General features: G+C 50.6%; 1 protein-coding gene across 1 annotated transcript in view; it reads right to left on the bottom strand.

The window, feature by feature from the left end:
- LOC118080630 (inter-alpha-trypsin inhibitor heavy chain H3) overlaps positions 1-14,534 on the bottom strand; it is a 42,131-nt gene extending 27,597 nt beyond the window's left edge. The window contains exons 1-4 of the mRNA XM_060271510.1: positions 14,394-14,534; positions 13,368-13,388; positions 9,941-10,107; positions 1,027-1,131 (exon numbers count right to left, since the gene is read on the bottom strand). Of these exons, the coding sequence (XP_060127493.1) occupies positions 1,027-1,131; positions 9,941-10,107; positions 13,368-13,388; positions 14,394-14,486 (386 nt within the window). The 5' untranslated portion in view covers positions 14,487-14,534. The remainder of the gene's footprint in view (positions 1-1,026; positions 1,132-9,940; positions 10,108-13,367; positions 13,389-14,393) is intronic.
- Positions 14,535-14,747: the final 213 nt, after the last annotated feature.

Raw genomic sequence — 14,747 nt, 5'->3', positions numbered from 1 at the left:
AATCTCCAGGGCCTGATGAGCTGCACCGAAGGGTACTAAAGAAGCTTGTGGGTGTAATCACAGAGGCTCTGTCTATAATGTTCTTGGATAATTATTGGAGAACAGGTGAGGTCCTTGTGTGGCAATATGCCCTCCTTCTCCAGAATAAAGACTCATGACACCGGGATTAAGATTTAATTAATTGGGTGGTTAAGGCCACAACTTTATTAATTATGCATGTAGAGCGGAATTGGCTTAGGCGTTGGAACATAACAGACTATATCCGACTCCAACCCGTGTGTTGAAGTCTGTGAGAAGTTAACCACCAGAAAGGAGCCCCGTGACGTAGATCTACTAGAGCTCCTCCTGTGGCCACCGAAGGGGCGTGCCTTACGGCCCAGGCAACTCCAGGCTCAGGACCAAGCCTCGCCCCCGGAATCATTTAACGGAATTACTTCTCCAAATTAGGGCAGCTGATGACGTAACTTGCCCCTCCTCCATCTAATTGGCCAGTCGGGGGTGACGCAGGCGGGAACATACCATCACGTAGGGGCTGAGCTCCCAGCCCCTACGCAATGGTTCAGTCGGGCAGCCCACAACCCCACCTGCGGCGCAGGCGCGGAAGTGGCTCTGCAGACTGGAGATGGACAAATGTTGTACCTATCTTCAGAAAGTTGGGGGGGGGAAGACCCAGGTAACTATCAATCAGTCAGTTTGGCATCAATATCAGGAAAGGTCCAAGAACAGATAATTAAACAGTTAGTCTGTGATCACTTAGAAAAGGATGCAGTGATCGCTAAAGCCCAGCATCGGTTTCTCAAAAACAACTTGTGGCAGACAAATCTAATTTCTTTTGATACGAGTTACAAGCTTGGTGGATTAGGAGAATGCTGTGGACATAGATCTCAAGGAGGTTCACAAAATAAGAATAAAAACTATAAACACAAAAACCACATAGATGGCCCTCAGGTTCCCTTCCCACTCTATAATACTAGGATTCTATGAGTGTAAATAAACTATCAGGATATGGAAGGGTCTCACTCTCACTTTACAAGACCTGCAGTCTGTCCTCTTGAAACTGCCGTTTGATATTGTTGCTGGGCAGCCTCTTTTTCCTTTATTATTCCAGGGTAGGTGACACCATCAATAGTCCTAGAGAAGAAACAGCAGGTAAATAAATACCTGAACTTCTATGGAGATATCTGAAAATAATTTCATTGGCCTTCTTTGTGACTTATCAAGTGAATCACATTGCCTCCCTCCACATTATAGTTTACAGGACTTCGTCTTTTTCTGGGTACATTGTACATTTGTTTAAACGATGAATGTTTTCAACTGTCTTAAGCGTTAAGCCAGGGGCATCCAGTGTGATGACTTTTCAATGTTGTTGGATGCCAACTGTCATCATCTCTGACCTTTGGCCATGTTGTTGAAGTCCGATTGGAAGCTGAGACCAGCAACAATGCTGTTAATACACCCAACACCCCTGGGTTAGGTGTACTAAGTACCATGTAGTAGAATATCAATTGTTTTGCAAGGTCAAAGAGGAAGGGTGTGAGCTCAGAGTACTTGCTTTCCATGCTTAAACCCCAGGCTCAATCCCTGGCAACTTTAGGGTGCAATGAGACAGAGTCCTGTCTGAAACCCCAGAAAGCTCCTGCCAGCCACTAGACAACACTGGGCTAGATGGAAAGAAGCTTCCTGGGTTGCTCTGAGATGGAAGGGGCGGCTATACCCCAAATAAGACTTTGATGAACTCATCATGTGCCAATGCAGCTGAGCAGTAGCAGCTGGTGTGATGGGACACACCCACAGGGCCACCCTCCTAACACTGGCACTGCCACAGCACTCCTGAACAGTGCTTGGGCAAGGCAGGGCAGTGGCAGAGTTTTGCAGTTGAAACAATTGAGGTAGAGCAGCCTTCAGATGTTTTTTTTCTGACTACAGCTTCCATCATATTGGATCATTGTCCATGCTGGCTGTAGCTCATGAGAATTGCAGCCCAAAACCTCTGGAAGGCACCAGGTTGGTAAATGTTGGGCTAAGTATTGTATTGTATGAGGAAACTGTAAAGGGTAAAGGGGGCCCCTGACCATCAGGTCCAGTTGTGTCTGACTCTGGGGTTGCGGCGCTCATCTCGCTCTATAGGTTTGTCCGCAGACAGCTTCCAGGTCATGTGGCCAGCATGACAAAGCTGCTTCTGGTGAACCAGAGCAGTGCACGGAAACACCGTTTACCTTCCCACCGGAGCGGTCCCTATTTATCTACTTGCACTTTGATGTGCTTTTGAACTGCTAGGTGGGCAGGAGCTGGGACCGAACAACGGGAGCTCACCCCATTGCAGGGGTTCGAACCGCCGACCTTCTGATCAGCAAGCCCTAGACCACGGGTGTCAAACACAAGGCCCGGGGGCCTAATCCGGCCCGCCAGACCTCGTCATGTGGCCCGCGTAGCCGCCGCCAACAGTAGCCACTGACAGTAGTTCTGGAGCCTGCGATTGGCCGAGGGTCAAAACCGGGGGCGGGGCTGCAGGCGGAGGCCGGGGCGCTGGAGCCGCGCTGACGGCCTTGGCCAGGGAATTTCAATTTCGAATGAGGCTGAGGGAGGCGGTGGCACAGCGGCCAGACGGGGAAGTGAGATGCAGGAGGAGGAGGAGGAAGCCCGCCGAGGAGGTAGGAAAGCCCTACAGGCGCCGCCGGCAAAGTTGGTGCCGGGACGGAGCAGCGCTGGATTTTTTTTTGGCGGGCTTTGCTGTTGTCTCCGAGAGCGAGTGAGGCGGCACTGGGGAGCCGCCGCCCGCCGCTTCCCTTCCTCTCCTCGGCTGCATCCGGGAGGTGGGCGAGCGAGCGGGCAAAAGGGACGCGGAGTGAGCCTGAGGGGGAAGTAGGCGAAGCGCAACAGCCGCTCTCTTGATGGAGCCGGGTTTCTCTTCCCTCTTCCCCCGTTTTCTCCTCATAGACACTCGGGAGGGTGCCTGGCTTTTGCTCTGCCCCCCACCCCGAGCCGCCCTTTGGCTTCTCAGTTCCGGCGGAGCTGCTCCCCGGGGGGCGGCCGGGAGGGAGGCGACGGCGACGGCACGGGTTCCTGCTCTTCCCGCTCTGCCGCCGCCTCCTCTCAGCCCCTCGTGATGTAGGGCTCCAGATGGAGTCGCCTCGCGGTTTGAGTAGGTGGGAGGGGAATTTTTTTTGGGGGGGGGAGGTTTTCAAGCCTCCTCTGCCTGCAGTCCCAGTAGGGAGAGGCGGCGGCGAAGACGACAACAGCGACAACAGGGTGGGGGGGGAAGAGCAGCTCTGAGGCGAAGATGCACGTCCGCTGGGGCTGCCGCTGCTTTCCTCCTCGGGAAATCCGCTGCCCTCCCTCAGCGCGAGGGGAAGGGACTCTGGCGCTGAGGAGGGAGGATGTAAAAGCAAAGCAGGAGTTGGCGCTGCACCGCATGTTCCTGCCCCTCTCCAAAGCATGGGGTGGGTTGCAGTGTGTGGCATCCTGCCTAGCGGGGTTTGGGTGTGCGCAGGGCGGGAGAGGGAAGCCCTCTTTCCATCTGCAGGTTTTTAATCCCAGCAGTGGCTTTCTTCTTCCTGCCGAAGGTTTAGTTGAGCCCCCCCCCGAAGCCGTCGATCCCCACCTTTTGTTCAAATTTCCCTTGTTTACATCCCCTCCCACACACGCGCCACAATGCAGGAATGTGATCCGCGTGGGGGCGGGAATGAGCTTACATTATTACAAAAAACAGGAATTGAATGCAGTGACAATAATTTATGATAATAAAGAGTGGACACATAGACCTACAGACACAACCGGCCCTTTGAGGGTGACCAAACTGCTGATGCGGCCCTCGATGAATTTGAGTTTGACACCCCTGCCCTAGACTCTGGTTTAACCCACAGCACCACCTGGGTCCCTTTTATGAGGAAACTGTAGTTTTTACCAAATATGCCCGTCATGAGGAAAACTTATTACACAAAGTGGGCTTGTTGATATATTTTCAGAGCCACTGAGCCTATTTGTAAACTACCTGTGAGGGACAGGGGATATCGCGAAGTCCCTCCCCTCCTGAGTTCAAGCCCGTCCCCGAGCAAAGGGGAAAGCAGGGAGAGTTCCGATTCCAGTGGGGAAGCAGGAAGTCGTGTCCGAGGCTCAGGCAAGGTAGAGGAGCCAGGGTCCCAGGTGGGACAGGAAGGGGCAAGTAAGGGGGGAAGACCCATCCCCCCAACTCCAGAATTACGCAGGAAGAGGAGGGGCAAGAGGATGGGTCTGCCAAAGCTTTTGTGTTGGAGAAAGACGCGCCAAAAGCCATTAGGAGGTTCTGAAACCGACTGACAACATCGCTCCGTGTAAATAGCAATGACTTGAGCACTGTAAATACGCAGCACCAATAAAAGAATAAAATGCAGAGCTGCGTAGCGTCGTTACTCTGAAGTAGTCCACTCCGGCCACTGTGACAGCAACCTCCTAATCATTTTTGGGCTACTTTGGAGTTGCCGGGATGAGCGTGTCAGAGGCGGAGAAGTGGCGGCAGATCGCTGAGCAAGCCCAGCTAGAACTGCAACAGCTGTCGCTGCAGGCGCAGGGAGAATTGAAGGCAGCTAAAGAGGAGACTAAGAAGGTCCAGGACGACCGGCTACAACTTGCGGAACAGGTGAGAGAGCTCCAGGAAAAAGAGCAGCATTTAAGGGCGGTGGCGGTAGACCTCCAAAACAAGCTGGATGCAGAGAAAAACAAGGCGGGAGGGGCACCCCAAGTCCAAGTGCTGCCAGGAAGGAGAGCCGGGACCCTAGTAAGCAAGTTCAATGGAGACCCGAAGGAGTTTCAGGGCTTTGAGACTGAGATTGTGTATGCTCTTGAGCTGCACCACGATGAGTTCCCTGATGATGAGCACAGAGTAGCGTTTATTGTGGAGCACCTTACAGGGGCGGCCAGGGAGTGGCTAAGACCGTTAATTGCAACAAGGAATCCTTGCATGAAGAATGTCAAACTATTTCTAGAAGGTTTGAAAACGATGTATTCGTCCGATAGTCATATGGACCAGACTAAGGAGGAACTTCATAATTTACGCCAAGGAAATATGACAGTTCGCGCGTATTGGGCGAAATTCACCATGCTGGTGCACAGATTGGGGTGGGATCTGGAGTCTGCCCCAATGCAAGCGGCGTTTTACTTGGGGTTGCATGAGGAGGTGAAGGATGAGCTCTCGAGAGGTCCAAAGCCCAGTAATATGGATCAACTGAGCAAAGCGGCTCTGGCGGTGGGGGTGAGGCAGGAATCCAGATGGAGCGACAAGCAAGCAACGCGCGCAAAGCGGGCTTGGTTCCCACGGTCGCAGGAGAAGCCACTCCCTCAACAACCCTTTCAAGCCACGCCTGGGGCCAGTCAGGACCAGGAACCCATGCAGATTGATAGCGCGCGCGCGCGGGCTTTTCAAACCCCAGCGGCGCCAAGACGCAAGGAGGGAAGGGGTGGGAATTGCTTTCTCTGCAACTCCCCCCAGCATCTCGTCAGAGACTGCCCACATCGCAGGGAGTGGCAAGGAAAGGCGGGAACGGTTGTGCCCTCCCCCACTGACGCAGCACCACAGCAGGGAAACGGGAAAGCCTGGCTGCAGGAGACAAGGGGCGGCAGCCAGGCACAGTCAGCAGACAACAGCCCCAGCCCACCCACCCGCACAGAGAGGAGCAGAGCCAGCCCACCCCTCCCAGAGCAGGAGTGGTTCTAGAAGTGACGCTCACGCTCCCAAATGGCTATCCATTGACGGTCCTCGCCCTAATTGACAGTGGTGCCTCAGCCAACTTCTTCTCGAGAAACTTTGCAGAAGAGCACCAGATCCAGCTTCTGCAGCTGGATTTTCCTCTGCACGTGGCAACCATTGACGGCAGAGAGCTGCTGGGAGGGGCCATCACTCATCAAACCCCCCCCCATGAGAATGACGGTTGGAAGGCACTCAGAGACACTGGCATTCAACGTCACCACCATCTCAGACCCCCCAATCGTTTTGGGCATGAGCTGGCTGGCGCGCCACGACCCCTCCATAAGTTGGCATCAGAGATGCATCACTTTTGGATCGGACTTTTGCCTGGAACATTGCATGCAGCACCAACCAGGGGAGGGGCCTCCGATAGCCACGGTGGCCACCATGCACGTCAAAGGGGGTGAGGCGATACCCAAACCATACTGGGACCTGCAGGAGGTCTTCAGTGAAGCGGAGTCCGACCACCTGCCCCCACACAGGCCTTTTGACTGCCAGATCAACCTGGTGCCTGGGGCAACTATACCCCCAGCCAAGCTGTACGCCATGTCAGACCAGGAACTGGAGGATCTGCGCGCTTTTATCGACAAGAACCTCAAGCGGGGGTTCATCAGAGAAAGCAAGGCAGCAGGGGGCAGCCCGGTCTTCTGGGTGGACAAGAAAGACACGCAACAGCGCCGTCTTGTGGTGGATTTTAGACGGCTGAATTCGGTGACAGAGCCAGTGGCTTTCCCCATGCCCAGAGTGGATGATCTCCTGACAGCGGCACGCAGAGGCAAGATTTTCACCAAGCTAGACCTGAGGGGGGCGTACAACTTGATCAGGATCCGGGAAGGCGATGAGTGGAAAACCACGATGTTCACGCCTCTGGGCTCTTTTGAATATCTGGTGATGCCCTTCGGGTTGCAAGGGGGCTCAGCATGCTTCCAGGCCTTCATGCACCACGTCCTGGGGTCCCTACTCTTCAGGAAATGCTTGGTCTTTCTGGATGACATCCTTATTTACTCCAACGACCCAGTGCAGCACGTGAAGGACGTCAGGGAGGTGTTACAGCGCCTGAAGGAGAACCACCTGTATGTGAAGCTGGAGAAGTGCAAGTTTCACACCAAGGAGGTGGACTTCCTGGGCTACAAGCTGTCAGACAAGGGGCTGGCAATGGACAAGGACAAGGTGCAGACCATCCTGGACTGGCACAGCCCCAGGACGCGCAAAGATGCCCAACGCCTACTAGGCTTTGCCAACTTCTACAGGAAGTTCATCAAGAACTTCTCTCGAGTTACGGCTCCCATCACTGACTGCCTGAGAGGCAAGCAGAAGTTCAGGTGGACACCAGAGGCGCAAGCAGCGTTCGAAAGCCTCAAGAGGGTGTTCGCCTCAGACCAGAACCTGTTCCACGTGGTTCAGGACGCGCCCCTACGCATTGAAACAGATGCTTCTGATAAGGCTGTGGGCGCCATTTTGTTGCAACTGGACGCCAACAGAGAGTGGAGACCCTGTGCCTTCTTCTCCAGGAAGTTGACCCAGCCCGAGCGAAACTACACAGTTTTTGATCGGGAACTTCTTGCGATCCACGCGGCGTTCCAGCACTGGAGACACTTCCTGGTGGGCGCCAAGCACCCCATCCAGGTGTGCACAGACCACAAGAACCTGGAGTTCTGGAGAACTGCCAGGGTGCTCAACCAGCGGCAGATACGGTGGGCGGAGTTCTTCTCGAACTTCAACTTCTCCATACACTACATCCCAGGAGAGCAGAATGTCAGGGCGGATGCCCTCTCCCGCAAGCCAGAGTACATGGAGGAGGAGGCGCCACCAGCCCCAAGGCACATTTTCCCCCCGTCGGCATGGTCCTGCGGAGCAGCAGTGGTGAGCGAGGCAGAACTCACAGCACTGACGGCAGCGGATGAATTTGCCAACCGCATCTTCAGAGAACTGAGAGGGGGGAGGGAGCAGGCAAAAGACTTTGCAGAACGCAGAGGGCTGCTTTTCTACAAGGGTGCGCTGTACCTACCCACCACCCAGCTTCGACGTACGGTCCTCAAGCAGATGCACGACAACCCTACAGCGGGGCATTTTGGAAGGGACAAGACCACTCACCTAGTCATGAGACACTTCTGGTGGCCAGGGGTGAGGGAAGATGTTCGAGACTATGTAAGGGGCTGTACCACCTGCCAGCGGGCGAAGGTGGTCAGAGCAGCGCCACCAGGGTTGCTGGAGCCCTTAGCCACACCACACAGGCCGTGGGAAGTGGTGTCCATGGACTTCATCACAGATCTGCCTTCGTCCAGGGGTAAGACTGCAGTGTTGGTGGTGGTGGACCTCATGTCCAAAATGTGTCACTTTATACCGTGTGCCAGGGCAGTCTCGGCAGAAGAGACAGCCAAACTGTTTGTTGATCACATTTTCAGACTGCATGGATTACCTTTAAGGGTTATTTCGGATCGTGGCCGCCAATTTGTTTCCAGGTTCTGGCGGCGGCTCATGAACCTCCTGCAGGTGGAGGTCAGCTTGTCGACGGCTAGACACCCGCAGACCAACGGACAAGCGGAGAGGGTCAACGCCATTCTGCAGCAGTACCTGAGATGCTACGTCAGCCAGCGGCAAACGGACTGGGTGGATCGCTTGCCACTAGCAGAATTTGCCTACAACAATGCAGTGCACGTCTCCACAGGGGTGTCGCCCTTTAAGGCCAATTACGGGCGCGACCTCAGATCTTTCCCAGAGAGGGAGAGGGAGGAGGAGGAGGAGGGCCCACAGGCTGAGGATTGGGCAGAGGAACTGGAGACGGTGCACCAGCAGCTCAGAGAACACTTGGAGAGGGCCAAGGAAGCGTACAAAAAGGGGGCAGATCGCCACAGGCGACAAGGGGAGGTCATCAGGGTGGGGGACAAGGTGTGGTTGTCCTCGGAGGGCCTTCCCACCAGAGGGAGGTGCAAAAAGCTGGCACCCAAATGGCTGGGCCCCTTCACGGTCACGCAACAGGTCAACCCGGTGGCATACAGGCTGGCACTGCCAGAGGACATGAGGGTGCATCCAGTGTTTCATAGATCGCTGCTGTCGCCGTACAGGGAAAGCAGCAGGCTCAGAGACAGCGAACAAACCCCCGAGGGAGGGGGGGAGAGGGAAAGCAGGGAGCAACTCAATGAGGCCACGGCCATCCTGGATTCAAGGTGGGGGGTGGGGGGCCTGGAGTACCTCATGGCATGGGAGGATGCTCCACCGTCCCAGAATGAATGGGTTCCCGCCACTCAGATACAGGAGGAATTCTTGGTGGAAGAATTTCACGCCCTCTTTCCCCACAGACCCAAGCCCTGGCACATGGAAAGGGAGGGGGAGGAGGAGGAGGCACGGGAGAACAGCTCACCATGGCGCTGGGAAGCGGAGTTTGAGGAACCAGAGGATGAGGTATGGGTGTCGCCAAGATCCACCCAGTCAGAGGAAGGAGCAGATTGGCAAAACATTTTTACCCCCACCAGCTCTGACGCCACGGACTTTTTGGGATTCCCGTCCTCCCAGGCGGAAGGGGGGGGGCTCGCAGGACTGGGGGGAGGTGTTCACACCAACGGGCTCGGAGAGCACCGAGTTTTTAGGCTTCCAGTCGTCACCGACACATGGGGGGGGCCTGGGGAGGGGTGAAGGAGAGCTTGGGAGGGGGGTGGATGTGAGGGACAGGGGATATCGCGAAGTCCCTCCCCTCCTGAGTTCAAGCCCGTCCCCGAGCAAAGGGGAAAGCAGGGAGAGTTCCGATTCCAGTGGGGAAGCAGGAAGTCGTGTCCGAGGCTCAGGCAAGGTAGAGGAGCCAGGGTCCCAGGTGGGACAGGAAGGGGCAAGTAAGGGGGGAAGACCCATCCCCCCAACTCCAGAATTACGCAGGAAGAGGAGGGGCAAGAGGATGGGTCTGCCAAAGCTTTTGTGTTGGAGAAAGACGCGCCAAAAGCCATTAGGAGGTTCTGAAACCGACTGACAACATCGCTCCGTGTAAATAGCAATGACTTGAGCACTGTAAATACGCAGCACCAATAAAAGAATAAAATGCAGAGCTGCGTAGCGTCGTTACTCTGAAGTAGTCCACTCCGGCCACTGTGACACTACCCATCACACTTTAGCTAAAGAAATTGGATGGAAAGCAAAGAAAATAATGAAACACCAAGTATTTTAAGTCTACGAAGAATGAGTTGTACTCAATTCCACAATACAGTTGTTTAGAAAGTAAGTTGTACTCACATGGTGAAGTTGGTAATGAAAGCCGTCTTTGGAAGCTCCACATCAAATAAAGCTTCCTTGGACACATTGGCACGATTGACAGCTCGACTAGTGATGACATTGTGGGAAAATCGGGAGGTAACAAAGCACTCAATTTTCAGGCTGTAAATATCTATTCCATCAGTGATCTGGAGAGACAGAGAAACTAAAAATCACCACCATTTGTTTGATGCGATAGTGAAACAATAACCAATCAGAATTTGAATGAGCAAGATATATATACAGTGGTACCTCGACTTACGAAGAACTGTACTTACAAAAAATTCGGGGGGAAATTGGCACGCGCTTACGAATTTTTTTGACATCCGAAGGCCAAATCAGGTCCTCGCCACCACCACCGCTGGCCTTCCGCCAGCCTCCCCACCTGCCGATCCAGCCATAGGGCCAGATCGGGCCCATCGCCACCGCCGGCCTCCCCACCTGCCGATCCAGCCATAGGGCTGGATCGGGCCCTCGCAGCCACCGCCGCCAGCCTCCCACCGGCCTTTAAAGTGCCTTTTTTTAGGTCCCGGAACGAATTAATCCATTCCCAATGCATTCCTATGGGAAACATTGTTTCGACTTACGAATGTTTCTACTTACGAATGTGCATTCGGAATGGATTAAATTCGTAAGTAGAGGTTCCACTGTAAATAAAACATTAATTTTAGTACACCGTTTAAATCCCTCTATGTGGAACAGAAATGAAACAGTAGATAGAGTTATTATTCATTTTCTTGATATTTTTGATAGAAATGATGGAATAACATGATCCTCACTACTATATTGGCAAAGTGCTACTGTTAGATTTTTATTTTTATTTATTAAATTTGTATACCACCCTATACCCATAGATCCCATGGTGGTTCACAACTTAAAAATACAATATAAGATACACAAAATACAGGTTTTTCATTATTACCTTTACAGTATTGAGACCTTGGAAATCCCCTTTAACTGTACCCATTCTGTATTTTGTTTTATTCATATCTGATTGACTACCATAGGAATGTTATGCAGACTTTCAACTTAACAGATTGTATTACTATTGCACTTTCCTAGGAAGCAGAGAGGTGTATTTGAGCGTCTTCAAAGTCCATGACACCTTTGTTAAAGGCTGTTCTCCAGTTGGAACGCTCGCAAGCCAGTGTTTCCCGATTGTCGCTGTTTATACTACATTTTAAGATTTGCCTTGAGGGAGTCTTTAAACCTCCTTTGTTGACCACTAGCATTACACTTTCCATTCTTTAGTTTGGAATAGAGTAGTTGCTTTGGAAGATGATAATCAGGCAACCGAACAACATGACCAGTCCAACGAAGTTGATGCTGAAGAATCATTGCTTCAACACTGTTGATATTTGACTAATGCACAGTCTTTGCAGTGTCACGATGACTGGTAGATTATTATCTGCTGCAGCCTTTATCTACCTCCACAGCCATTGTAACATACCACTTGCTATCTTTCGCCTGTTCTTCCATTCAGGACTTCTTGGATCATTCTTTGACTAGCTCTTTCCCTTTTACCTTACCAGCTTGGGTGACTCTGCTGGGAGTACTAGACTCTTGACGGCTTTGCTCACAAGGGTCATATAGGAACGGGCAATCCCACTCACCACAACAAGGTGATGATCCAGTGAGTGAGTCATTATTGGTGCCTGTTATTGGACCCAGAAACATTACAGTGTGAAGTGGCCCTGAGGAGGAGAGGTATGTCTTTATTGTCAATATTGTTAACTAATACCTCAGGGAGGAATTGTAGAGACTACCAGGAGTCAAGTGACAAACTTAACATTGCTCTAGAGTGCTTATTCTATAAACCAGGCATCCCCAAACTTCAGCCCTCCAGATGTTTTGGACTACAATTCCCATCTTCCCCGACCACTGGTCCTGTTAGCTAGGGATCATGGGAGTTGTAGGCCAAAACATCTGGAGTGCCACAGTTTGGGGATGCCTGCTATAAACTCTCCTAGTATAGAAGATTCCTTCATTGGATTCTCTCCACTCCACTCCACTCCACTCCACTCCAGTCCACTTTTTATTTTTTATTTTTATTTTACTTCAAAATCATTGTAGTGGCTCAGATTTTGATAAGGAAAGGGGGTGTCGTTAACCTTTCATCACTTTCCAGTTGCCCAACAGGCACAATACACATGTGTACTTTTGCTCCTGAACATGCGGCAAGCCCCCAACCTATTCCCAAATGAAAAGGGAAGTTAGTGCTGATTTTTTTGTTATTCCTGCTTGTTTATTTAACCCCGTATTTCTACATACCCTTTCCCCTGTCCTTGATTTATTAAGCAAGTTAGGCAAATATGCTGAACAAAGTTTGATTGCAGTGTTACATTTTCTGGGACTCGAAAACATGCGTTCTTTCCACAATTCAGGTAAACCCAAATTTGACCACTGACCATGAAACTTTCCTATCTTGCATTGCAAATTCCATATCTTGAAATAATTAGTAGGGCTAAGAACATTAAAATTTAAAACAGAACCAATGTAATAATAAAGAGTTTTGTCATTAATGGGATGTACCTATAACTAAGGGGTTAACTAGCCTTTCTTTGATCAAGGGCCACAATGCCAGCAGTGGGAGTAGCCATTGTATGTATGTGCATCTCCACATGCATGCACGACACATGCCGCATACATGCAGACCACAGACACTCAGCACACATACAACACACAAACTCATGAGGCATGCAGGCATAGAGCACTCTCACAACACATGCATAGTCACACACTTATACATACACTTTGCACACAAACACAAACATACATGCACTTACAAACAACCAGCATTTTCTGCCGTCCCTACTGAGGTGGAGATGGCTGAAAAATGCTGCCAAGGGCAAGCAGAGGGCTTGTCTCTAATATGAGTGCTGTGCTGCTTAGCACTGAGATCAGGAGACAAAATCCCTCTGCTTGCTCTTGAAGAGTAAAAGGCAGCATCTTCCCCACTCTCAATGCAGGGGTGGTGGTAAAGATCAAGCAGAGGGCTTCTCTCTGATCAAAGCGCTGTGGTGCTTTGCGCTGAGCTGGGAATCCCTTTGCTTGCTCTTTACAGAGGTTTTCTAAGGAGTGTGCAGATGGATGGATATTTTTATTTTTTTTAAAAAAACTTTTATTGCTTTTCAGACTTACATCCTAGGACATATCATTGATTGACAAGCAGTACAAAATACAAGAAAAGGGGATGTAATATTAAACATATTATCTTCACACCAGATACTGAAGGTGGGGGGTCACAACCAAATGGTCTGTGGAAAGGCAGAGGGATTTTGTGTCCTGATTTCAGTGCTGAGATTGGGAGATTAAACACTAAAAACCAGGCGGAGCATGTTATCTCCCCTCAGGCTATCCTCCCCTACGCCAAGAACAACCTAAGTTTAAAAATAAGACGAGTACTTACAGTATTTGCAACATTTCTTTTCTGTAAAGAAAAAAAACAAAATAATAGATTTCATTATTACCATATTCATTTGGAAATGCTCACACTAATAGGTGCATTTCAGTTTATTAGCCCTCAGAAAGCCCATCACTGACTCCAAGCATTTGTCCACTTTATTCTGAGGGTTCGCTCTGATCATTCTGGAGACTAGGTGCAGAAGAGATGGGAAAATAGGAAGCTGTCTGTCTTACACCAAATAAAAAAATTCCTTCAGTAGTACCTTAAAGACCAACTAAGTTTTTATTTTGGTATGAGCTTTCATGTGCATGCACACTTCGTCAGATACACTGCAACAGAATCCACCAGACCCAAGTCAAAACAGTACAACGCATCATCAGAGATCTACAGCCTCACGAAAGCTCATACCAAAACAAAAACTTAGTTGGTCTTTAAGGTGCTACTGAAGGATTTTTTTTATTTTGTTTCGACTCAGACCAAGACGGCTACCTACCTGTGTCTTACACCAAGACAGACCATTGGTCCATTTAGCTCAGTATCGTCGATCCTTACTGGGAACAGGTCTGCAGGGGTTCAGACAGCAGTCTCTCCCAACCTTTCATCACTCACCATGGTTTTGCTAGACAGAGAACATGGGCTTTGCAAGACAAGCGGCAGGGCCTCTACTGATCTGACATACCCATTATCTGAATTGTAACCTACAGTGCAACCCTATCCTCTCAGAGGTAAGTCCCATTGAATTCAATGGGCCTTACTGGCACAGAAGTGTGTATAGCATTGCAGTCCTAGATGCTTATAGTGCCAAGGGACATACCTGGCATCTAGGGATCCTTTGAGTACAAGAGATAATATCTAGGATATCTAGGAGTCTGCTTTGAAACAAGGAGAAATAACCCATACATCACTCAGTTTTAGTCCTAGGGATATTCATCCATTGGAAGAAATACATTTACATTCGCAGGGCCTTGCCAACATGGGATTGTTTGTATCAATCCTATTATTTCGATCGCTGCTTCGTTGTATGCTTACCTTGATGTTTCTGATATCAGAGATTAAAAAATCGGATGTTCCAAAAGCAGGAATCAGTGCCAACAGAGTACAAAACAGGAGCTGGTTCCCCATGGTCAAAGAATGAATAAGAAAACAGGAAGGATGGGCAGCCTTATAATCCATTTTGCAGCATGTTAATAGGTAACCAAAGCCGCAAATATTTATATACGGCTTTTGTCAACAGCTTTGTCAAGGATTGCTGGGGCTCCAGCATCGCAAGGTCTGAGGTTCATATCCTGGTGGCACTTGACACCAGTTAAACTGGCCAAGATTTATAAGAAAAGAGATAAAAAATGCTGGAAATGTTTGTTGGAGGATGGGGATACATACCAT

The sequence above is a fragment of the Zootoca vivipara genome, chromosome 2 (assembly GCF_963506605.1).
Source record: "Zootoca vivipara chromosome 2, rZooViv1.1, whole genome shotgun sequence".
Lineage (NCBI taxonomy): Eukaryota > Metazoa > Chordata > Lepidosauria > Squamata > Lacertidae > Zootoca > Zootoca vivipara.
Note: the sequence above shows the minus strand (reverse complement) of the source record. Positions and strands in the feature narration are given on the sequence as shown.